At 35.0% G+C, this 26,467-nt stretch overlaps 1 protein-coding gene across 1 annotated transcript in view; it reads left to right on the forward strand.

Annotated features, from left to right (window-relative positions):
- LOC136043935 (uncharacterized) overlaps nucleotides 1-26,467 on the forward strand; it is a 71,678-nt gene that overhangs the window by 15,059 nt on the left and 30,152 nt on the right. The window contains exons 5-12 of the mRNA XM_065728997.1: nucleotides 763-959; nucleotides 6,716-7,064; nucleotides 8,732-9,101; nucleotides 11,205-11,369; nucleotides 14,727-14,869; nucleotides 16,713-17,155; nucleotides 20,435-20,550; nucleotides 25,413-25,588. Coding sequence (XP_065585069.1) covers nucleotides 763-959; nucleotides 6,716-7,064; nucleotides 8,732-9,101; nucleotides 11,205-11,369; nucleotides 14,727-14,869; nucleotides 16,713-17,155; nucleotides 20,435-20,550; nucleotides 25,413-25,588 — 1,959 coding nt within the window. The remainder of the gene's footprint in view (nucleotides 1-762; nucleotides 960-6,715; nucleotides 7,065-8,731; nucleotides 9,102-11,204; nucleotides 11,370-14,726; nucleotides 14,870-16,712; nucleotides 17,156-20,434; nucleotides 20,551-25,412; nucleotides 25,589-26,467) is intronic.

Raw genomic sequence — 26,467 nt, forward strand, 5'->3', positions numbered from 1 at the left:
ATTTTTATTTTTCGATGACTCCATTCCTGTTCTATTTGCAGATGTAGAGGATGTATTCATATCCACATTTTTCATATAGATTACTGTTTGAGATATGGTCAGTCAGTCAGATACCCAAAACAATGCGTAAAGAATTTCCGTGGAAAACATCTAGTAAATCTTCCTCCATTTTCCGGAGCACCCACGCTTCAGAACGATATTTGACTACTATCATCACTGTAGCTTCCAATATTCCAATCTTGGTTCGCTGACCGTTCTTCCTATTCTTGCAAACCTTTTTCAACTGTGAAAAAACGATTGCCTTTAGTTTTGCATTCCAATCTTATATATGTAGTTCTGATGACACTCCCCTCCCAGATTCTGCTTGCCTTGGGTTGTTTCTGAGCCTCTTCTTATCTTCTTAGCCTCTTCGCTGCTTTATCTACGGATATGGAAAAGCGTTTATCCCCAACATTACGGAATAAAATAACATGTGTTGCCTATGTTTTGTGTATATTCGCTCGTTTCTTTTTTTTAGTAACCCATTTAAATATAATATTTATGTTTTTCTTATGTATTTTAATTTTTCTCCCCTGTTTTAATATTCTGTCCTATATTTTATTTTAATATTTTTATCCTGTTTGTTGATTTTTGGCCCAAAAATTTAAATTCCGCCCTTCGGGGCTTGTGCTGGTAATTTCGTGAAATAAGAATCTTATCCTAAAGCCATAATCTCGTTCATAATCTATAATTTATTCAAAGTTCAATCTTGTTTTCTTCCAGAATCAGTGGCAGCAATCAAATGGTAAGATATATACAACTAGCCAGTCTGTTGAAGTTGCAAGAGCTGCAGCATCAGTTGAACACAAGTTGGCCGAGTATAATCAGCAGTATATTGTCATGACTGCCGGCACTGCTTGTCAAACTGGTGGCGGTAAAGGGAAGAAGAAAAAGGCTCATTTGGATGACAACAATTCACCGTAAGTTAATATTTGTACAAATATCATCCATACTATTTTTATGCTAAGGTGGTCATGTTGTTATTATTGTCTGTAATTGGATTGTTTAATTATCACCAATGTATATCATCTAATGACGTTGTTATCTTATTAGATTGTGGTTAACTCAGATTACCTCGTTATCTTTGAATATTCAATACAGATTTCTAGAGCTATAATGAGGGAAAGGTTGAGATGGCTGGGACACGTTCTGCAGATGGAAAATGACAGACTGCCAAAGACCGTCATTTCCGACCAACCTTTCGGCTACTAAAAGACAGGTTGTTCCCGAATAGAGTGGAAGGAGGTCCTAAGGAAGGATTTAAGGAACGGTAGAACTTCTTTGGAGGGTGCTGTGAGGGAGGCTTTGACTAGATTAGGATAAAGGAGGAGCGTGTGTGGCTTGGTGCTGCAGTGAGCTGTTAGTAATAGTAGTAGTAGTTGTGGACACATTATCTATTCTAAGATCTGGGATATATCTATACTGAGCTTCTCTTTACGTGAAGGACTTCGCATATCTGTTTGTTTGCTGTGCCTTCCTAAATGACTGCACCAATTGGGTGCCAACGAAATTGGACGCACTCTTTGTTGAAGACTAATAGAATTTTTGTTGCATTGGGGTCATTTATTCACTCTGTTCCACTGCGTTGTGGGTATCACGTCTACTTTACGTGTGTTCGGTTCGATCCCTTATAAAAATAATTATTTTATTGTGTTAACATTTTGGGGGACGAAACAAAAGTAGAAAGCAAGAGAAGGTCAAAAGAGAGTGAGAAGGCTGATAGAGTAGGTAGTTGTTGGTACAATGATCCCAGAATACTTAGAAGTTAGAGATGTTATACAAATCACAGATATTAATCCATTATGAAGATTTCTGAATGATGCAGCGTAGTTTTGAACTATATGTTATAAAATCCATAAGATCTAGAAAATACCTTTGTAAGCTCAAACACTACTGAAGAAACAATTGAAACATTCCAAAACAGTTTGATACAAGCAGCAGAGTCAACTATAACAAATAAAACGGACACACACACGAAACACAAACACACCCCCTGGTGGAACAATGTTTGCAAAGAGGCAAAGAAGCAAATGACAAAAGCCAAAGGCAATATGAAGTAATGTTCACCTTTGAGAATTATCTACACTTACAGAAAACCACAGCCGTATTAAAAAAACAGTAAGGAAGAAAAATATAAAATCTGGAAGCAATACCTGGAAAAACTTGATTTTAGACACCCCTCAACAAATATCTTTAAGTCTATTAAGAAAATGAATGGCTTTTATAATGAAGAACCCCAAATAAACATGCCAATTCAATCAGATGGAAAAGAAATTATAGATAATCAGGAAACAGCCAATGAAGGGGCAAGATATCTCAAATCAGTTATAGACAAAGAAGAAATAAACCAGTCAGCTGTAAGAAAAACCATCTGGAAAATAAAAAGAGCTAGAGACAGATCTACTGACGCACCCTATAATCAACTTTTACTATAAATGAGTTAGAAACTACAATTAAAAACCTACCACTAACAGCACCAGGCGATGACCAAATATATCCTTATTATTTTAAAAAACTTCCTTCAAAATGGATAAAAATGCTTCTTCAAATAATTAACAATTGCTGGAATCAGGGAATTCCCTAAAATATGGAAAAAGGGAGTAGCAATTATGTTACCCAAGCCCCATAAAGATCCAACGAAACTAGAAAATCATAGATTTATAACCTTATTACCTGTAATGGGGAGGCTTTATGAACGACTAATAAAGAATAGAATAAACTGGATTGTGGAAACCAACCAATTTCTACCCCCATTCCAATGTGGATTTCGCAAAGGTTTAAGTACCACTGACAATCTTGCATTGCTCCAACGAGATGCCCTATATTCCCTGCAGAACCATAAGGTCATGATAACCGTCTTCATCGACATTAAGTCAGCATTTGATGTTGTATCCCACAGACAGATTTTGGATAGACTGATTAGCTTGGGAATAAAGGGTCCCCTAATATCAGTCTGCCATGAATATATAAGAGAAAGAACTGTCCAAGTTCTTTCAGGAAATTGAGGAAATTGTCTTTCCCATATTCATGTAAAATCACAAAGAGGAGTCCCACAGGGCTCAGCACTGGGTCCAGATTTCTACAATATAAGTCAATACAACAGCCCACTGAATGATGATGAAATAAAGGCCTCAGTATTTGCTGACAATATTTGCTTCTGGCTAATAGGGCCCAAAGAAACAAATAATAACAAAACTACAACAAATGATCAATCAGCTGACATTTTGGGCTGAGGATCTAGACTTAGAATTTTCAACCACAAAGACAAAAATGATGGTCTTCACAAATAGACATATAAACTAATATCCCAGATTTGATGTTGAAAAATCGAACAATAGAAAGAGTCTCTAAACACTTATATATTGGATGTTTGATAGATCAAAAGATCAACCAATGGTGGAACATATAAAACAATCCTGCATAAGACGACTTAACATCATGAAAATGCTTTCCAAGAAAACTTGGGGAGCGAATACAGTATTTATGCTTGAGTTCTACTGTAAATACATTAGAGCAAAGATTGATTATGCCTCACTTTTCTACAATATTGCATCAAAAAGCACACTAAACAAACTGGAAGTCGTCCAAAATAGCGCATTAAGAATAGCCTTTTGGGCAAGAAGTACAACGCCCATCTCCTTCTTATTAATTGAAAGTGGAATAGTTGACCAACCAGAAGAGAACAACAAACAACAGAACAGCAAACAACGAACAACAGAACCCAACAACAGAACAGAACAGCAAACCAGAAGAGAACAACAGATGCTGAAGTACCTGAAAAAGATATGGCTAGCCCCATCATCCCACCCATGCAAAGCTCTAATTATTAAAAGAGGACTTACCCATACATTTAACAAAAAACGAAAGCGGAATAAAGAATGGATGATAGAAAAAGCAGAGAGTTTATTGAAAACACAGGATATAATCTTCAATTTTAGGGAGATGTTACACCTGTAAGACCTACCACTAATACCCCCATGGACAAGTAGAAGCATCAAATATTTAACAAACGAATTAGAAAAAGAAAATCCACCTAACTACATCAAATTCAACCATTTAATGGTTACGGAGTATAAAGAACACTTAAAGGCATATACGGACGAATCTAAAAATAATGAGGTGTAGGAGCTGCTTTTGTCATACCAATCTTGAACAAGACAGAAATATTCAAGCTGGATCCCTCACAGTCCATATTTGAAGCTGAACTTGCTGCTATTATGAAAGCAGGCAATTACTTAATGTCAATTTCTTCAGAAGATACCAAGATACTAATTTATTCTGACTCAAAAAGTGCAATAGAAGCATTACAATCACCAAAACAAACCTCAAGAGAGACAACAACTACTCAGTTAGTAATGGATGAACTGGCAACATCCACAAACACATTAGTAACCATTATGTGGGTACCTGGACACAAAAACATAAGAGGAAATGAAGAAGCTGATATTGCTGCTAAAAAATCAATAGTGGCAGGGTTACCAATAATAGGAACAACACCAAAAATAATTGGTACAATCGAAAATATAATAAAAAAATTAAAATAAAAAGGCTATGTGAATGGAGAGACAAAAATGGAACATGGTGGGCAAACAACAAAACAGATATTCAGTTTGAAAGAGGTCTATGTGAAAGGCTTAACAGAGAAGAAAGTATTATCATGTATCGGCTAAGATTCACCCATGCTGGGACCCAAGCATATAAAGCCAAGTTCTTGGGTGAAAGTGAACACTGTGTTAAGTGTGGCAAGATTGAAACTATCCATCACATATTAATTGAATGCTAAAGTTACAGAACAGAAAGAAAAGAAATAATAGAATTTTTAAACAATGTAAAAAAAAAACACTCAGTACACCTGTGTGACTAGGAGACATAGAAGATGACAAGCTGGCAGTCAAGCTCATGACACAATTTTTGAAGAAGATTGGAAGAGCAACAGCAGTACAAGTAAATCAACCCAAAGAAAGACGTCCTAAGATCATCAGACAAGAGAGGACGGTTAATCAATCATCATCATCATAAAGTGGACTAGATGTTCTTAGGAAATGAGTTTCAAATTATTCCAAGCGAATGATTTTGAAATGAAATGAAAACGACAAATTAATTTGTAAAGAATGAATGATTTTCAAGTGAAATGACAGTATTTTTTTCTTTTAATGAAAGATGAATCAAATAGTTTTAAAATAATCACCGTCACATGTGCATTATCCATTCAAGATGGAATATCCTAGGGGAGTAGATACTGTACTTGCAATTCTATGTCGTTTGGGATGGCAGCTCGAATCCTAGTGTCCCCAATCCTTTTGTTTGGGCTCGGGTCAGTGGTGTTATTCTGCAAGCTCAGCCACCCGTGGGCCTAGGGGGAGTTTACGGTTAAGCAAATTCCCCCTAAACATCTGAATTCAGATTTCAGATAATACACACAAAAAAGCGGTCCTGCTACATATACAAGCACAACTAATGCGCAGTAATGCACAGTAAAGCACGAGCATAGTCGTTTCTTGATTCTTGAAGGAAGTGTGTGTACACTGATCGAAATATGGTTTTTGCCCATTTTTTTTGTTAGCTATTTATTCTTGAACGTGTTTATTCAAGGACACGTAATGGAAGTCGTGACAAGTTGAAAGCTCATTTGCTTTCATGTACGTACCCCCTCTCCCTATACTACCACACACTTTCGTATTAAAATGCTCAAAATTGTGACCATATGATTGATTTGGTATAGACTTTTCGACCGTAGCAGGTTAATTATTCATGATTATTAAAATCCGGTATTTATTTATCTTCTTGAATCTCATGAATTTTCTCTTTTTTTTCCTTTTTTTTCAATGCGTTGTCAGTTTGTTCACAACATACCTTCTAAACATGGGTTCAAGGTTTCAAAGGAGCCACTCATGCAAGAGGAATGATGGAGGAGGTCCGCTTAGGCTAGACTATTCTATTTCATTGCCTTTTCCCCACATGTCTCTCAAATTATTCGTCTGCTTTCCCCAAAAATGATTTCAAAAATGTATAATCAATTTAGTATCAAAAATTATACTAAATTGATTATATCCCTATTCGAGATTTTACCATGTTTGATATCATTTATCGTGGTGGTAAAATTTGCATAAAAATACACAGTTATAATAATATAAAAAATAAGCTAAACCCGACTCATAGACTCATTAAGACAATTGACATAAATCAAATATAGTTGGGTAATGGGCATTTATTGAGCTTCATGGGTTTTTGAAATTTGTGGACCATAAAGTTGAGCCATTCACGAAGAGGGGTCCTCCAACCTTCTTTTATATGCAAGTAAATCTGTGTGCCTAAATTAGTGATGTAAAATCTGTACTAATAGTGGTTAATTGTTGAACCAGAACGGGTTTAAATGGTCGAAAACAGGAAAAAGTACATTTGTAGACCGCTATTCCATACTACTGTTCCCTTTGAGATTCTCCCTTGCACCTCCTATATCCAGGTATATCTTTGTGCTTAAATCCGTAAGTATTGTTTTACCAAAAGGTGTCTGCACTGATAATGGGCACTTATTGAACCAGTAGGAGGGGTGGGGTACGAAAATCGGAAGGAGTGCATTTGTAGGCCAAAAGTTCGGCTATTCTTTGGGAGATTTCCCTTTCTCTCCTACGTGGATGCACATTTATGTTTTTAAATTTATAATTTATTATTTTAGGCCATCACCGAAAGATGCCAGTAATTCTGATAATGAGTCTGCCAAATCTTCGCCTGTAGTTTTCGGAACACCACAGTCCACAGTGTCTGCTGCACAACCCGTTCTAGGAGAGTCTCCACCTAGAGTTAAAGCTCCTCATTGTCCCAAATTTTTACCGGGCAAACTGGCTCTTTGTCTCAACTGTGGAGGAGGCTCGAAGGATATTACAAGATGTCATCCTTGTGGAAAAGATTTACCGACTGATGTACGGCTGGTTGATGATGTCAGGCCAAAAGAAATCAGATCTTTGGAATCGAGGCCAATTTTAGTACAATCTCGAAACGCTTCACTTCCAGTCATTATTAAAAAGGTACTTTCTTAAAAACTAGTCATTATTATTCACTATTGTTAATATTGTTAGTAATTACTATTGTTATGAGTAATTATTATTATAATGCTATTATTATTATTTTAATACTAATTATTATTATTAAATTATTGTTACTATTAGTCTTATTACTTATTATAAAGGCAAAGAAAGTAAAGAATCACTGGACATTACAGTCCCTACCGACGGTGGTGATTTCTGTTTCATGGGCCTTCTGCTAGGAAATGCAATGGGGGGGGGGGCTGGGGACCAGGCATCTTTTACTTTCACGCACCCTTCCTGTTTAACTTCCCCAGATTTCCCGGGGTACTTATTTAGAGCTGGATCAACTCGGGCTGATGTTGAGAGTCACGCCACTGACTCCCACTGCAAACCGAATAGCCAGCAATAACAGGACTCAAACCCCTGTACTCGCGCACCAAGAATTTCAAGTCTGGCGTGCTAACCACTCGGCTAGGACCGATAACAACCACTCGGCTATCACTCATTATCTCTAGTCATTGCTATAAACTAGTTCTTATCGTTCATTGTTTGTATTATTTTATTAAATATGACTTATTATTATTGTTAGTATTGTATTGCTATTATATTATTATAATTCTAATTATTATTTTATGTTATTTTATTGCTAATTATTATGTTATTACTATTAGCCATCATCGTTATTTTTATTAGTATTATTATTAAAGTGTTTCTTGGTTGTTGTTTCACTTTTCTGTGTTTTTCTCCATTTTTTTCCTTTCCTCCATTTTTTCCCCATTTCCTCCATTTTTTTTCAACATGTTTTTCTGTCAATCTTTTGTAGGGAATTTCCCCTTGACCAGGCTGACAAAGTGCACATCCTGGGCCATTTGATTAGTTTCTTATCTTATGGATTATCTTAGTTCTTCAGCATCTAATCAAAAGTATAAGTAACAAATATTTGAGAATTCTAGAAATTTAGAAAGAAGAATTTTAGAATGGTTTTAATCCTTCAATTAAAAATTAATTAGTCTCCTGTCGAGCTTCTTTCGCGTTACTACCTTCCACTTCCTCCTTTTAAACATTATCACAGTTTAATTTGAGGAAATGCTTTTAGACTCAAAACAAATATTTAAATGAAAGCTAAAATAATTATTCGTTCCCAAATCAAATTTGTAAATAATTTTATTTTTTTTTAAATAGAATAAACAGTGTTTTTTATTCTATAATAAAACTAATTGCATAATATCCTTTTGATAATCCTTAACACTACTGAATTTAATTCCCTTGTTTTAAGATTGTTACTACCCAGTTATTCCTCACCTGCTTAAAAGGCCGCCTTTTCAAATGCGCAATTTAAATACGTATTAAAAACGTTTTCCATGAATTCGATGAGCAGAAATGGAAGTCAAAACATACAAAGAATCTATGTCAAAACATAAGGATAAAATTGTAACTGAAGTGTATGAAAAAAATTCCTACCTATAAAGAACGATATTAATAATCCAAAAGGGCAAGGTAATCATTTTTATGGCACTTGGTATCGACCAAGTAACATATAGTGATCGCAAATTCTGTCGGTCGGTCTGTCTGTCCCGGTTTTGCTAGTTTATTCTATAATAAAACTTATTGTATAATATCCTTTTGGTAATCCTTAACATTACTGAATTTAATTCCCTTATTTTAAGATTGTTACTACATCGTCCGGGGAAATGCCTTCAATACCAACAACGTCAATTATTGGACCCGTTCGAAAAGACCTGACACGAGCATCAGTTAAAAAGCGAAAAGTTCATGAAGAGCCCGAATGTTTGACCTTGTCAAGCGACGACGAAGGTGAAAAGAATCAACCACCACCGAAACCAGCTGTTGAAGATAATTTTGAAATTCCAGAATTTGATGTCAGTAAACTTAATGAAGGGGAAACTTTGATTGAATTTTGGGCTGGGTGTATGCAAGTCGTTAAAATCGGCCTGGTCAATTCCAAAGTGAGCGAGAAGTTGCAAAATATCTTTATTGTTGAAAGCGGTTTCCATATTACGGTGGAAAGCCCTGACGGTATTGTATTTTTTATTTTTATGTTTTGCCTTTCTATGCTAAAGTAAGCTTCAAATAGCAAAATTTTAGGGGAGGTTGGTTATCAAGTATTTTTTTGGTAATTTGAAATGGCTACAAGTTTAGTCACAATGCTAACAAGTTTTATGTCATAATGTCATAACTTGAGGAGGAAGAGGGGACAATCTCAGGTGGGACATTTCACCTATCCCTATCTTTTTACCTCTCTGTTACATGTTTTCATAGTGTGTTGGAAAGTACTGACCGTATTGTATTCTTTTTAAACTTGCTATGCTAAAGCAAGCTTCAAAAGAGCAAAATTTAGGGAAGGGAAGGGGGTGTATCAGATGATTTTTTCAAAGAATGGCAATCACGAAAAGAATGACAAAAAATGTCGATAAGTGTTTTATCATACTGTCATAACTTCCGGGATGGGGGAGGAGGGATAAATCTTAGGTAGTGAATATCCCCCATTCATATCTTTTTATCTATCTACAGATTTATCTATCTATATTTTATCTTATATCTTTTTATCTATCTTTTTATCTGTTTGCATATTGTTATGGGAAGCAGTGATGGTTAATATGTTATTGTTTATCTCGGTTTTTGCCATTCATATCAGTTTATTTTTCACGCCATTCTTTTTCACGTCTATACCACATCAATTTTTACTTTTTTTTTTTAAAGCCAGTCACATTATCTTATATGCGTATGCCAGAAATAGAAGCCAAATAATTATACTTTTTTTTTACCCGTTGTCATGTTTGCTCATTGTTTGTATGTCAGATTTTGAGCCAGCACAAATAAGACAGTACCTAGTTGCAGGGTCGTATCCAGGATTTTCGTTTGGGGGTCGGACAAATATTTTGAGGGAGGGAACAACTGGGTGCCCTTTACCCCCTAGATATTGCCATGTCTAACAGATTTCCTGTTAAAAACTTTAAACCAGTATAGTTTGAACGAAAAGTTTGCAAGTCTCAGACGCTGTTTTTCTTCCACATTTTGTTGAGTCTCAAATGTTGAGTCACAACATTGTTCACAAGTAGACTATTTCTCTGCTGCAAAACTTTAAGAGTATGTATCTAAATTTTAAGAGGTATACCATATTATTTATGTATTTAGTTTTTTTTAGAAAGTCGATTTCCACCAAGTTTGTTTCTGAAATGTCTTAACTTCTGAGGGAGGGAGACTAATCTTAGGTTGGAGATTTTATCTGTCTTTCTCTTTTATTTATTTATTTCCCTCAAAATCGAGGAGCATATCAAACTTGAATGAAACTTGAATTCCGGACTTGAATGAAACTGCAAAAAAAAAAAAAAAAAACTATCAAACATTAATTAAGTTCCGCACAAAAGGGAAAGGCTCTGCATAAAGAGAGCATTTTTAAACTTGTGATAAAGATTATCCCTCTTAATCCTAGGTAATTCCAACGGTTCTTTAATTTTAAATCTCAAAAATATTTCTCTATCTATTTTTCTTCCATATGTTTTTGCTGTCGAAAATGGTTATTTATCTCCATTCGGTGTATAAGTATACAACCGTAGTCCTTACACTCACTATCCTGTCAATTAGTTTTAGGGGAATAAAGGGTGGGAGGCACTTGCCCAGGGCGTAAAAATTTTAGGGGTGCTTAATTTCAAATAAATAATTTGATGGTTAAAATCATTTTGTAATTTTTCATATTTTATTTTTATTAAAAATAAAGTAGAAGGTGTAGTTAGCAGTAATTATAAGCAAATTGAATCCGAAATTTTCAGTTTCCCTTTATCTTGATTAACTAAAATAAAAGTCAGTAGATCGTTTATAATTAATCTAAATGTTTTGTGATATTTTTTTTTTCAATTTTGTTTAATAAATGAAAATTTTGATAATTAAAGGATTTTTTTTTAATTTAGCCTGACAATTTTTGGGAGACAGGAGGGGGGGGGGACTAATGAAGATTTGCCCTGAGTGCAATTGAGGCCAGAACAGCCATTGCGTCTTACTCTATAATAAGATTGAACAGAAACACCATATAACAATGATTTTTTTTTTCATGTTCTAATATCTTTTATTATACTGTTTCTTGTGAAAATGCTGTAAAAGAATGATTATTTTCTGTTTAAGGGGAAGCAGCTAATATTTGGATACCGAAAGAGCATATCACTCGAATAGAATACAACATGGAAGGGAAATTCAAACTATTGGCAATATATGTCGCACCTTCTATGGCCAATTGGATACGAAATCGCCTGAAAATATCGGACAAAATGTTTGATGTTAATAGCAGTGGTAAGTTTTTTAAACAAAATTTTGATAGCAAATTTGACTCAATCCATGGAATATACGTTATGAAAAATTCATAAGGTGATTCGTTGTAGTAGTAGCACAATTATTGTTATAGATCAAAATACCACTTATCATTGAACAGAACATTTCAGTTTTATTTAGATAATTGACTTTTATAATACGTTTCTAGGTAAATAAACGCATTTCGGATGCTATTGCGTTCTGGACGCGATTTTCTTCAATAGTTTTAGTTGGTTTTACTGTGGAATTAATAAATGACGTACTTGCTTTTTGGACAATGAATCTGAGCTCCAATTCTTCTTAGCTCTTTTCTTAACGAGCTGTAAACTTTTTTTGTTATTTGTCGAAGAGTTGCTGGGAAAAAATGCCGATTTTGTTTTGTTACATTTAAGAATTTATGTTACGTTACGAAGCAGATTTTGTCTGTAGCGTAGGTGATACTAAGCTGACTCGAACTCTACGTTGTTTAGTTTATGTAACGTTAATGGAAAGTTCAACATAGCAACAAAATGGAGTTTCTGGGTAAATAATTAATGATTTTTCAAAATAAAATGATGGGCCTGTAATTTTTGAAAATACTTATAAACAAACACAAATTGTTTCTGCTACGGTAAAAGGTCGCCAAAAAGTGCGTCAGAAGTCTTCAAATCTGTGAAATAATTGTCAAACGCTGTTTACCTAGGTGCTACTAAAAGTAGGATATGCAAAGGTAGGGCGTACGAAAAGTATGCCAAGATGTTAAAATTTGTGAAATAATTATAAAAACCCCTTTGCTAAGGTGCAAAGGAGGATGTACAGGGCAATCTATGTTCGATCGCAGCTCGATCATCCAAATCTACATTGCCCCTCAGATCCGGCATAAGAACAAATCTTTGGTTCATTTGGTTCACCAATGGCAACCATTGGTTCATAGGAATCTACCCGAAGAAATGGCATTCTTGACAATGCTACATGGTTTTTATAAATTTTCAAATACATTTTTAATTTATAAATTTTCAAATTGATAAATTTTTCAATTATAAATGTTTACATAATTCTAGTTTTATAGAGTTTTACATAATTCTTAAAATATTTTTTTCATTTTAATCTACTATAGGACCAGTGAACTGTAGCTTGGTAAGGGTAAAATAGGGAGCTTCCTTCATTTCTGGCATAGAGATCGTCAAACAGGGATAAAATTTCTTTTGAAGTTTTCAAAATTCTTGGCAATTGTCCATTAAAATATTATTTTTTCCTGTCTATTAATGAGTATAAACAAGAAGCAAAACAAAGCTATTCCTGCTCAGAAAACAAGCTTTTTTAGGGTAGTTTGCTAGATGTTTTCCAGAAAATTCCCTCCGGGTTGTTTTAGATAGGCTACCCGTCTCACTGACTGTATTTCAAACAGTAAGTTGTAAGAAAAATGTGGTTCAATCTTGCTTTCTAAAACTATAACGAAGGAAAGCTTGAGATGGCTACGACACCTTCTGTGGATGAAGGACGACAGATTGTCAAATATCGTCCTGGTCGGCCAACTATCTCGGGCCCAGCTAAAAGCATCTCATCCTCAAATGAGGTCAGAGGATGTCTTAAAGGAAGTCGTAACTTCTTGGGAGGGTATAAAGAGGAAAAATCGGGGGGAGAAGGAGCATGGGTAGCTTTATTGGGCTTAGACGGCTTGGTGCTAGTAGAGTGTGATCATTTCATGTGATCTACTTTTGAGCTTCAGGGAGAGACAAAATCCAGCAGTGCACTTTAATTTTTTTCTGAAAGGGATTTTGCTAGATTTCATTATCCAATAGGTATCCAGATTAAAGGTCAATGTTTTGTTAACCAAAAAGAAGAAATAGTTAGCTTCGGCAGTCTAAAGATTGTTAATCTCTGTATTTTACAGACGAAAAGCATTGTCAGATTCAACCAATTAGTTCTGCTTATTTATATTCATCATTATGAATACAAATACTATTAAATCAAAGCCATTATTGATCGTTTCTTTTGAAAGGCTTTGCAATTTAAAAATTAGCCCATTAAGTGATACCCTTATTAAGGAATAGCCTTTTCGAAATATAGCTTATTAAGTGCTAATTTTGTAATTGGATTTGGAAGCAATCCATCCAGGTGGTTATGCAAAGATATATTTTATGGAGTTGGCATTTTCAGAAAGAGGTCTCAGTTTTTCACCCTCAACCCCCACAAAAATTGGATTAATCGATTTAAGTAATGTGCAAAAATTGTGAGGGAAATCTGTGCTTCCCCTCTAGCTTTTAAGCCTGATTTGATTAAGTTCCGAGGCAGCACAAAAGTCATATGCACGAAATTACTTAAGCAAAATAGGCAAAAAACGCAAGTATGTCATAAATTTCTTATGCATTAATAAAATAATGAAATTGGAAGGACCATGGATGTTAATCACATTATATATGTTTCAAAATTACTGCGTTAAAAAGATGGTGTATGGTGTGTTTGATTCTGGAATACGTTTAATCGGTTCTTCGCACAAAGGAAGTGGCATTGGGATAAAGGAAAAAGTGCAAACTGCGCGATGGGGTAACTTCTTGGGATCTTAATAAAACCCTCGATTTTAATGAAACAAAAACTATCTAACATTTTCCTTACTGATAGTTTTAATATAATCCTCTATAAATAAATGAATGAAAGAAAAACAAAAACAATAGAAAACTTCGAAAAAAATGAGCACTGGACTAGTCGCTTAGACCGTTTTGACCGAAAGCTATGATCTTAAAGGGCTGAAATGCTAGCGGCGAAAGATAGCCAATCAGTTTAAAACTTTTGAAAAACTGTTAAGCCCGAATTTAATTTAGCTTATTGTAATTAGTTGCAATTAGTTCTAGTTAGTTAAATGAGCGCAATAATTATGCTCTATTGAACGACGTTTGGACTGCAAATTTTAGGCGAGTAATTTTAAAATCGGAAGAAGTGGTCAAAGTCTAGTAATCTAAGATTATCTTGCTATACACTTTTGTTTTTCCTCTTATACCGAAAATCATGTTTGAAATAATGTTTGAAATTGGAGTTAAAAATCTTGCAGCTCAATAGCACCTTTTAACAAATTACCCTAAAGATTTTTAATTTATTTTGATAGATAAAAAATCAAGAATTTTCAATCTAGAAAAGAACTAGTTGCAGCTGTGACGCACTGTAAACAAATATTTAATTTAATATGTTTCAATTGCTACTATTGAATACAATTCAAAATTGAATACAATTCCAAACAACCATTCGGTATGGCCGAATTCGGCCAAAATTCGGTTCGGTTTGGCCATATTCTTTCTCTGAACATGTATGCAGTCTCTAAGGTGAACAACTTTTTTTTGATTCATCATATTATTATATTTTCAGCTGGTGCATTGAAAAGAATCTTGATTATAGTAGATCATATAAAGACAAATACGGAAGATTGTATCCAGCTACTCGTAAAATATTATTCTGGTGTATTGGTTGATGGAGTTGACACCCAGGCTATACTAGCATCTTATGCAAAGGTATCTATTGGTTTCTGAAGTCTCTCTCTCTCTCCCCCCCCCTCTCTCTCACCCCCTTTCCCTCTCTGCCTTTTCCCTTTGTTTTCTTCTTCTGGATGAAAATCACCCTTGTTTTCTTGGTTAGTTTTTAATTTTACTTTCTCGTTTGTTTTTTTTGTCAAATGTTATTCTTGACAAGCTTAATAAGAATAATAGGGCCTTCAGTTGAACGTAAATATTTTTTGTTTATGAACAAATGGTGAACATGATAGATTAATTTTAGTTTGAACAACTTAATTACAATCATTGGTAATTTTTTTATGTTCGTGCTTGACAAGAATAATTACAAGGCACAGAAATGGAAAAAAAGAATGAGTTTAAAATATTCCAATACCAAATAACGAAAAAGTAAATAAAATGAAAAAAGACTAAAATATTCAATACAAAGACTAGGGGAGATTTGAGAAAACAGGTCAAGAGGATTTAGTAGCTCATTTTTTGAGCCTCGTTGTCGTCTGATCGTCGCAAAGACAAGGACCCATTAGCGATTTCTCACTGGTGACTAGTCATCAACGAGAGCTATTGAAAATCTGTATTTTCACTATAAAATGTGATTAAAAAGACGATGGACTTGTACGCCTTTTTGTCAGGAATATGGTCAATCAAAGTAGGTAATACCACAGCAATCTTCCAACGCCGCCAAATTGGTGAAATGATATTTTTTAGCTGATTTTTAGCGTTTTCTTTGCAGGTATGCTAGAACATTCTTTGCCTTTTCCTGAACTGAAAAAAATTAATGTGTTTAATAAAAAAAAAATTCACGCTTTCTGGTGATATAAATTTAATTTATATCACCATTTATATCACTGGTGATATAAATTTAATCATTAAGATCGAATATATTTGTCTCAAGCACAAAACAGGAGAAGTTAAGTGGTTCTTCTAAGATTTCCAGGAAAGCAAGTGTCGGTCTTTATTTGTTTTGTTTTTTTTTGTTGTTGATTCGGATGTCTTATCCAAGCTGAACCTTGAAGGTGCTGTATCCTATTTAGGGCATGAGTTTTTTTTGTTTTTTTTTAACTAGAAAGAGGTAGAAAGTGAGGCACTTCAGTTACAGTTGAAAAGGTTAAGCGTCTGATTGAGGCGTTTTGGGTGCGATACTAAAAGCCTTCTCCATGCCTACACGTGTTATGTTCGCCCGTTGCTCGAGTACGCGTGCCCGGTGTGGGGTCCATCTGCTATCCGCACAGCGTACCTATTACGCGACATAGAGTGCGTCCAGAAAAGAGCAACAAGGATTATACTCCGAGACCGTGGCATACCCTACGATCAAGCCCTCGCTAAATTAAATTTATCTCCACTTAAAGTCCGGCTGGAACACCTTATTCACCAATTTGGAAAATTCATCCTAGCCAATAAGAGCCACCGATCTTTACTACCCGAACCAGCCCCTCCCAATAGCCGAACTCGATTACGAAATAAACTTTTACCCACTAAAGTACGAACCAATCGATACGCAAACTCATTTGTGCCTTTTTTCACATCAGTTTTTAATGCTGAGTTGTAGTGTGTGATTTTTGTTTAAATGTATGATTTTTGCGAAAAAACTGAATTTAGCTCTATGCTACGATAGTTTTTAAATATACCGATCTCTCTCTCTCTCTCTCTCTCTCTCTCTCTGATTTCTTTCTCTTTTTTTTCTTTTTTTCTTTTTTTTTTATTGGGAAAAAGTAGAAAAGTGAGAGCCATCCGTTAGGGTGGGTGTTTTTTTGCAACCTGAAGGTGAGCAATTGTTAAGTGATTTGGTGATTGATAAATTATATTGTAAAAAGTTAGTTAGATTGATTATTGTTCTGTATTCTAGCTTGACAAGAATAATGAAGAGGCAATTGAAAAGAATAACCAAGAACCGCCTCCCTCTGAGGAAGAATATAGATTTGTGCCGCTCGACCTCAGCAAAACCTTATTTACATATCCCCCAGCACCAGAAAAGGGAGGTATTTCAATTACTGGTGAAGATTTTATGTGTCTTGAAGACGAACAATTTTTAAACGATTCAATGATTGATTTTTATTTGAAATATCTTCAAATGACAAAGCTTAGTGCTAATGAAAGAGAAAAAATACACATATTTAGCACGTACTTTTATAAGAGGCTTACACATAAGCCGACATCAAAGAGAAGGCCAGCTTTTGAAGATGATCCTAATTTAACACCTGAAGAAAAAAGGCATTGTCGTGTCAAATCGTGGACTAAAAATGTGGACATATTTGAGAAAGATTATCTATTAGTTCCTATCTGCGAAAAGTAAGTTGGTTTTATTGCTAGATTTTTTTTTTGTCATAAAATAGGTCTACGGTCTTATCTAGGAAGATAGGCGTGTGGACCAAGACTAGAATATCGGAAGCTACAGCAGTAAAAGTGTTCAATCACGGTTTTGAAACCTGAGCCCTCCTAAATATGGAGGAGCATTTGTTTGATTTTATCCTGAGGAATTTTATACGGTTTCATTTGGTAACCCGTCTGACTGACCGTATTTCCAACAGTAAGCCGCACGAACAAATGTGGTTCTGTCCCGCTTTCTGGGGCTTTAGTGAGAGAAAGGTTGAGATGGCTAGGATACATTCTGCGAATGCCGATTTTCTAAAGATTGTCCTTGTCGGTCAACTATGTGGGAGTAAACGGAAAGCGGGTCTTTCCTGAATCGGGTGAGAGGAAGTCGTAAGGAAGGATCTAAGGTAAATTAGAATTTTTTGGAAGGCGTAAAGAGCGAGTAATATATTACAATTCAATGCAGATAAGACTGCACCAAAGGGAGGTATTATCTGGCTTATTCCCTCCGTGAAATATTACCGAAGATCGTGCAAATTTGGCTGTAATATGGCCAATCCGCTTTTTTCCATATTTTTTCCCCTCTGGGTAACATCCTGATTATGGATTGGGAAATCGAATTTAATATTACAACTTTGGAACTTTTAAAGAATGGTATAACTCTAAGCCAGTTTATAATAATGGTTTAACGTCAATAATGCTATGTTCTAAATTGGGATTTGGTTTTAGCTTAAAGCCTACCTAGAAACAAAGGAAATAACCTAAAATAGATGGGTTCTCAATTATTTCAAATGAAATCAGTGATAAAGTAAATGGAAATTTAAAAGCAAGTTTGTTATTATAATGCGAAAATCCTAGACAACCAAAAGAAATCTATAGTCGTCAATTATTAATAATATAAATAACAAAAATTATAGAGAGCTTTATAAACTGATTTCAATGATTTAAAAGTTCCACCTTTTCTAGTCTAGGAAGTCTAAATGTTTTTTTTCAAGAACTGTGTTTCTTAAGGTATAGTTTTTTTTATGGCACTTGGTATTAGCCAAGTGACATATAGCAATCGCAAATTCTGTCGGTTGTCGGTCCCGGTTTTGCTACTTTAGCCATTCCAGGTAAGCTAGGACGATGAAATTTGGCAGGCATGTCAAGGACCGGACCAGATTAAATTAGAAATAGTCGTTTTCCCGATTTGACCATCTGGGGGGGGGGGAGGGGAGTGGGGGGCCCGTTAATTCGGAAAAAATAGACAAATTGAAGTATTTTTAACTTACGAACGGTTGATCAGATCTTAATGAAATTTGATGTTTGGAAGGATATCGTGTCTCAGAGCTGTTATTTTAAATCTCGAACAGATCTGGTGACATTGGGGGGGGGGGAGTTGGGAGGGGGAAACCTAAAATCTTGGAAAATACTTAAAGTGTAGGGATCGGGATGAAACTTGGTGGTCTCTTGATGAAACGCATCCGGTCTCTTTTGGGTAGTGGGGAGGGGGGTGGGGTTAATTCTGAAAAATTAGAAAAAATGAGGTATTTTTAACTTACGAACGAGCAATCGGATCTCAATGAAATTTGATATTTAGAAGGATATCGTGTCTCAGAGCTCTTATTTTAAATCACGAACAGATCTGGTGACATTGGGGGGGGGGAGTTGGGAGGGGGAAACTTAAAACTTGGAAAACACTTAGAGTGGAGGGATCGGGATGAAACTTGGTGGGAAAAATAAGCACAAGTCCTAGATACATGATTTACATAACCGGAATGGATCCGCTCTCTTTGGGGTAGTTGGGGGAGGGGTTAATTCTTAAAATTAGAAAAAATTATGTATTTTGTACTTACCAACGGGTGATCGGATCTCAATGAAATTTGATATTTAGAAGGATACTGTATCTCAAAGCTCTTATTTTAAGTCCCGACCGAATCTGGTGACATTGGGGGAGTTTGGGGTGGGGGAACCTAAAATCATGGAAAACGCTTAGACTGGAGGGATCGGGATGAAACTTGGTGGGAAAAACAATCAGAAGTCGTAGATACGTGATTTACATAATTGGAACGGATCCGCTCTATCGGGGGGGGGGGGGCTAATTCTGAAAAATTAGAAAAAATGACGGATTTTTAACTTACGAAGGAGTGATCGGATCTTCATGAAAATTCATATTTAGAAGGACCTCGTGACTCAGATCTCTTATTTTAAATCTCAACCGGATCCAGCGTCATTGTGGGGGGGGCTGTTGAAGGGGACCGGAAATCTTAGAAAATACTTAAAGCGGTGAGATCAGGATGAAACTGGATGAGAAGAATAAAAACCTGTCGTAAGACACGTGAAGACATAATCGGACCGGATCTGCTCTCTTTCGTGGAGTTGGGGGGGGGGGGGTAATTTTGAAAATTTGATGTTTAGAAGGGTCTTGCGCTTTAAAGCTCTAATTTTAAATTCCGACCTGATCCTGTGACATTGGGGGGAGTTGGAGGGGAAACCGGAATTCTTGGAAAACGTGAAAATTGAGGTATTTTTACTTTACGAATAGGTGATCGGATTTTAAAGAAATTTGATATTTAGAAGGAATTCATGTCTCAGAGTTCTCATTTCAAATCCCGACCTGATCTTTCGACATTGGGGGGAGTTGGAGGGGGAAATCTTAGAAAACACTTGGAATTGAGGAATCGGGATGAAGCTTGGTGGATAGAATAAGCAAATGTCCTTGATACGTGATTGACGGAACCATACTGGATTCGCTCTCTTTGGGGGAGTTGGGGGGAGGGGTTCAGTGATTTGGCGAGTTTGGTGCTTCTGGACGTGTTAGGACGATGAAAATTGGTAGGCGTGTCAGGGAGCTGCACAATTTGACTTGATAAAGTCGTTTTCCCAGATTCGACCATCTGGGGGGGGGGGCTGAAGGGAGAGGAAAAATTAGAAAAAATTAGTTATTTATAACATACGAGTGGGTAATCCGATCTTAATAATTTTGATATTTAGAAGGACATCGTGACTCAGAGCTCTTATTTTAAATCCTGACCAGCATTAAGCTTCTTATTTTCCTTTTAAATCAATCTATTGATTCATAGAATTTTGCTAGAGCTCATACCATATGATCTCTTGGCTCTTAGCTCTTCTTGCCTCGTAACAAGTGCCATATGAGCTCTCAGCTCTTGTCTTCATAAGAAGTTCCAAAATGACTCAATCGTTTAATATATAAGGAAAAATTAATTGCTTTCGTCGATGATGAAAAAAAAGACTTTTCAGGTATTTTTTTTTTAGGTCTCATTGGTTTTTAGCAATTATTTGTTTCCCGTATTTGCAAGGTCCCGTATTGGCTAAGGACAATACTCCAATAGAACTTCCTTCAACTCCAAAAAGAACGAGGAAAACCCCAGGTAAGATGGTTCTATACTTGTTGTTGTAATCTGTGAGCCATCTAAAGATGAAACCTTTCGAGGTTGGTTATTTAGCACCAAATGCCTTCTGTTTTTGCAAATTTTTTGAATTTTGCAGACAATAGAAGATAAAAGAAAAAGGGTCGTTTGTGTAATCAATCTCGCGGCATTTCAAATGAACAGAGAGTTTAAGCCTCTATGCTTATACTATTTCATAAAATATGTTATTGATAATATTTTAGCTAATTTATCCAAATTCTTAAATTTTATTCATCAACATAAATTAAACGCTTAAATAGAGCTATAATATAAAAATAGGTTGTTCTATTGCTGTTATAAAATACCCATATGCAATAAATGCCACAACCTTTAGCCTTGAAAATTGTTTGTCTCTTCAGCCTTTTAAACAATTTCGTATTGACTTCGTATTCATGATGCCAGTGCACAAAAAGATGAGTTTGTTAATATAAATAAACAAAACAATCAAATGGCCCGAAGCAAAGCTTGTTCGGGCTACAACCCCAGTACATATACAAATAAAAACAATACGAAAAAGGAGAGGAACATGAAAAAAGAAAAGGAAAAAAAGAAAAGAATAGAAAAAATTCCATTACCCTGCATTCTGATCGATATGGGATTCCACTTCAAAAAAGACAAAATAAAAAGAAACTAAAACCACTTGACCAGTATCGCCCAAAACAAAACCAACATCTTGGCTCCACTCAACTATCAAAACCACTCAACTTGAGGTCCACTCAACTATCAAAACCAGAAATATTAAGGCAAAATAGCTATAATTCTCGCCGGAATTCAGAAGGCTTTAGAAGGTTTACAATGGTTGTACTTCCTGTCAAATTGGCCCATTGCTGTGCCTTTGATGTTCCTTAACAAATTAAAAGAGCGATATAGTCTTGTTAGTAACCTTGTTTATCCCTGCGTTTCCTTCATTTGTTTGTCGGTCAGATAAATATTTGAATTTTAATTCAAATTTGCGTTGATAACATCCCTACAACTTTAAATATTCTACTCTTTGGGGATAATTTGTCTTATCAAGCCGTTGGGTTCCATATGAAATGTTATATTTGAGTAATTTTTCAAGGGAATAAAAATTAGATTTCGTTTCTAAGTTTTTTTTTTTTTGAGGACTCAATTGTAAAAAAAATTAAAGGATGCGGCACTGGACTTTACAGTGCCTACTGATGGTGCTGATGGGGCTAGGGGCCCAATGAGAAGCTGGGGGCCAGCCTTCCTGAGCTTTCACATACCCTTGTGTTTACCTTGTGTTTGGTAGCTTTCACATACCCTTCCTGTTTACCCGCGTTGACTCTGATTAAGCTTAGAGAGTCATAAATCTCAACTAAATGAGATTCGGATTATTAAAATTGGTTGTTAATTTTGCCTTCCTTATTATTTCTTAAGAGTTAGGGGCGAGCGATATAACCTGTTTTTTACCGGGCTGCATAGCCTGATTTTAACTACACTGTCTTCAATTCATTCTGTCTGCCTGTCTTTCATTCATCAGTCTGTTGGATAAATGTTCAAATTCATATTATAATTCAAATTTCCTTAGGTAATGTCCTTACACTGTCATGAGTTATGATGAAACTTAAGAAAAAGAATTAAAATTATGGCGAATAACGAGAAGAGCTCATTTTTCACTTTAATATAGTAGAAAGTTATAAATCTTAAGATTTGTTTTCTCAATCGTCATGGACTTTTTGATTTCTGTGTTTCTTATAGCCTGTATTTGGGTTAATAATTTCTTAGACAATATTACCTATCCATTTACAGTTGTAATGGAAATATATTAAAAATGGTGAAATGTTATAACTTTATAATCGATTATAATGTTTTAATCGGTAAAACTGGTAATGTTATAATCGTCATGGACTTTTTGATTTTTGTGTTTCGTATAGCTTGTATTTGGGTTAATAATTTCTTAGACAATATTGCCTATCCATTTACAGTTGTAATGAAAATATGTAAAAAGTGATAAAAAATTTTAAGTGTTAAAACCTTATAACCGATTATAATGTTATAATCGGTAAAAATGGTAATTTAATAATTTCTTAAACAATACTACCTCTCCGTTTACAGTTGTAATGAAAATATATTATAAAGTGGTAAAATTTCTTAACAAAATATCTTAATAAAAGAGTTTTCCTATTTTTAGTATATTTTCGTTACAATTAGTCTGCATTTAGGTTGTTTATGGAATAAGATTAGATGATATATGGTTAGTTTGTTTGTGTCTAGTATGTTTTAGGCACTTTTGTGAGGTACACTTTTTGGCAAGGGGATACAAAACGAAGAAAAGAAAAAAAATCATTTTAAGGCTTATTCTTTTCACATAAAATTTGTTTGTAGAAATTTGTAACTGGTTACAGGGATTAGTAAATCTATGGTTAATCAAAATTATGTCAGCAAGAATGTTTATGGAATTTCAAGCAGGATTAAAAGAAATTCATCCTCATAGCGTTACTGGACGATTGTTCATTGCTTGAATAAGAATTTTCCTTTTTAATTATGGACCAAAATTTGGAAGTAATGCCAATACCAAATTTCCAAGTCGTGGACCATGTGTCTGCCACACTTGGAGAAAAGATTCAAGTGAGTAAATCTAGTTTTTTATATCTTAAAATTTCGGTCAATATCTATCGCCGCACCTAAATCTGGATTTTTGAAGCAATGGTCATATTAGAACTGTTATACTGAACAAAAATCGAACCATTAAAGTCGGTGACGCTGAAGTATTTAGGGCCTCTGACCCCGGATACTCACGGAGCATCTCGGGTCTCCAACTTGCTGCTAAAGGTCTCAAAAAAGAGATCAGAAAATGATGATGTCAAGAATACTATGCAGTGAAAATTAGGAAGGAAAACAGGTTCATCTGGTCTGGGTACGTGTTCCAACGGGAAAGAGCGTTTTGTAAAAATCATTAAGCTGTGTGCCACTGCCCTCTTAGAAAAAGCCCTGGAGCTTTTTTCTTCTTTTTCAGCGGGGCAAGCCCTGGAGCCCAACAAAAAATCTTAAAGGCCACGATCGAGGCTTACGTGGAGCCTCTTGGTGGCTCTCTTGATGGGACTTGTAGCTGCACATTATCACTGTGACAGATCCATGTGGCCAAAGTCTTCCAGCTTCAAAACACCAAGGGGAGCTGATAGTGCTCGTACTCTGTTACAAGCATGAGTAACTGCTTGTGCAGTTAGTCATTCTAGCTGAAATACATTTAGCTTTGTTATTAACTTCTTACGCTGCACTGATTTTTCATTGTTAAGGTGTACTGTTGATTCACTGTCTCGGCTAATAGTTTTACCGGTTACTTGTGTACTTCTATATTTGTTCTTACTTTACTCAGTTAGTAATTTTGAGTAACATTTAAATTTAACATGCCCTTTCTGTCTAACTTTTTGTATCGTATATTCTAACGTATATTCAGGAAACCGCTCTACCTGGGCGAACAATTTCTTCTCAGAGGCCTAGCAAGTCATTTCTAGGTAATCTGTGCTTCTTCTTTTTCGTTTTGCAAAGATTGCGATTCATGTGTTGTAGTGTTAGATAAGAATAGTAGTGTACTGTTGATTTACTGTCTCGGCTAATAGTTTTACCGGTTACTTGTGTACTTCTATATTTGTTCTTACTTTACTCAGTTAGTAATTTTGAGTAACATTTAAATTTAACATACCTTTTCTGTTAAGGGGTAAGATCAATTGGTTCCTCGGCTGCCCTCCTAAGCCTTAAATTGTATTTTGAAAAACTTAAAATGTTACAGGTTAGTTATAATTACATTTTGTTTAATAAAGACGTTCCAAATAGATTGGGCTTCAAGTTGCGTCCTCTAAACTGAGCTGTTCATCTACCATTTGTCTTAAAAACCTTCCGTTACTATCAATGTTTGCCCTGAAACTATTCCTGCATCGTCCTCTCTGAATTATTTAGGTCTACCTTTTGGATCAAATGTTAATATTATAACACTCGTTATCTCGGTATTGAAAAATAAGCTTAGAATATCTACGGGCTCCTTGCTCGAGTTAAAGGTCAGTTTCACAAAATAACCCTGGGTAGACTTTACAATGCTTTTTTTGCACCACATGTCTTCTTCTTTGTCCCTTTGTGGAGTATTTTCACAATATCTGAGCGGAAGAAAATTAAATCTTTATTCTTCCGTGTATATATATAATTAAAAAAAAAAACGAGGAAACAAGGGTAATATAAGCCAGAGGATCGAAAAGAAATGAAAAAGACAAAAGCAGATATTTCAGTAAGAACCTCCACCAGTCGTCAAGAAAAACTAAATTTTGGAAGTGAAATCTAACAGAGCAGAAGAACCAGTGTTCTATTGTTTCTTTTGCTCTGTTAAGAGTTCACTTTGAAAGTTTAGGTTTTTTTTTTCCTTTTTTAGGACTAAACACGGGTTGGCGAAGATTTTGTTGATTTTTTTTTTTTTTTTTTTTTTTTTTTTTTTTTTTTTTTTTTTTTTTTTTTTTTTTTTGTCCAATGGCTCATATTACTCTCGTTTCCTCGGTCATTTTTTTAATTGTGTATGTTTTTTTCTTTGTGTATTCTATTTAAATTAAGCATATTTTTTTCAAACGTTATATACGAGTCAAATTACCACACGAAAGTGTATAAAGTGTCTTATAAATAATAGAAAACGTCCTTAATCATTTGTATTGAATACCAAGAATTTATTTCAGAAATTATTTGGTATAATTCGAATTATTCAGTATACTTTTGTATTATATAAGAAATAATTTATGTGTGCTTTAGTTATGTTTTACATTTTTGCTGTGTGTGTAATAGTTGCAAGGAATTAATATTTTAAAAAGAATGGTAATGCTAAATTTTCGTTTTCTTTTCAGTTTCTGAAGCATCTAGTATGAAATCTTTCAAAATAGGCTCTACGACAATTATTCCCATTAAACTTCCAATGAGTGAGGAAGTGAAAGCAGCCGCCCTCAGCTTAAATGACGATTCCGACCGAGATGAGGCTGAGAGTGACAGTGAACTAGAAGAGGCAGCTGTCAATTCGGATGAGGTATGTTGTGGAATTTTTTTTCTTTTAAGTTCGTTGATAAACAAAAAAAAAATCATGAAACTATCAAAATAATGACCCGCAATGAGGATAATTTGTGAGTGGGTTATATCTACAAATACCGGAATGCTCTCATCATGATATCAAAAAACAATATGCACGATAAATTCAAAATAACCAAATAATATAAAACAAAATGAAGAACCTACACCCCAAAATTCAAATTAAATTAATATTTACTAACCAGATGATACTTTAATCTGATTTTGTTGTTGGCCAGGGATTTGCTCAAACCTACAAAACTACGTAATTTATTCCAGTTATATATATTACTATGCCGTGGTGAAAAACGGGACCTTTCAGATTTTATTAAAGGCCGACGAACTGAAGAACTGCCACGGATACAATATGATTATCATCCTGAACAAATATATCATGCAAATAAAAACAACTAGGTAAAAGACGTTGAATTTGTTTCATTGTGGAAAGAACAGAATGGTAAGAAGGGAGGAGATCCAGTGGATGAGTATTTAATATTTGATACATACTTCTCATCGACGATCTATGTTTACGATTTTCACTGACAATAATCTTCGTTTTTTTTCTTTGTTATCGGTTTGAAGCTTTCAGTCTAAACTTAGCTGTCAAAGGGGGTGAGAGGCAGTGGGCAATTCAAATTTGTCTTATTGCTTTTCTTATGATCGACTATACAGCGCCATTGATAGAAATGATAAGGCTCTAGGGTTTTATCCAGGAAGTGGGCTGCTGGATTTGAACCTCCTCATGTGATATATTTCACTGACTTTTTTTTTAAGGCTCTATTAAAAATTTGTCGACAATTAAATTTTCTTTATTCTTTTAGGCTAAAAAAATTTAAAGATA

The sequence above is a fragment of the Artemia franciscana genome, chromosome 2 (genome assembly GCF_032884065.1).
Source record: "Artemia franciscana chromosome 2, ASM3288406v1, whole genome shotgun sequence".
Taxonomy (NCBI): Eukaryota; Metazoa; Arthropoda; class Branchiopoda; order Anostraca; family Artemiidae; genus Artemia; species Artemia franciscana.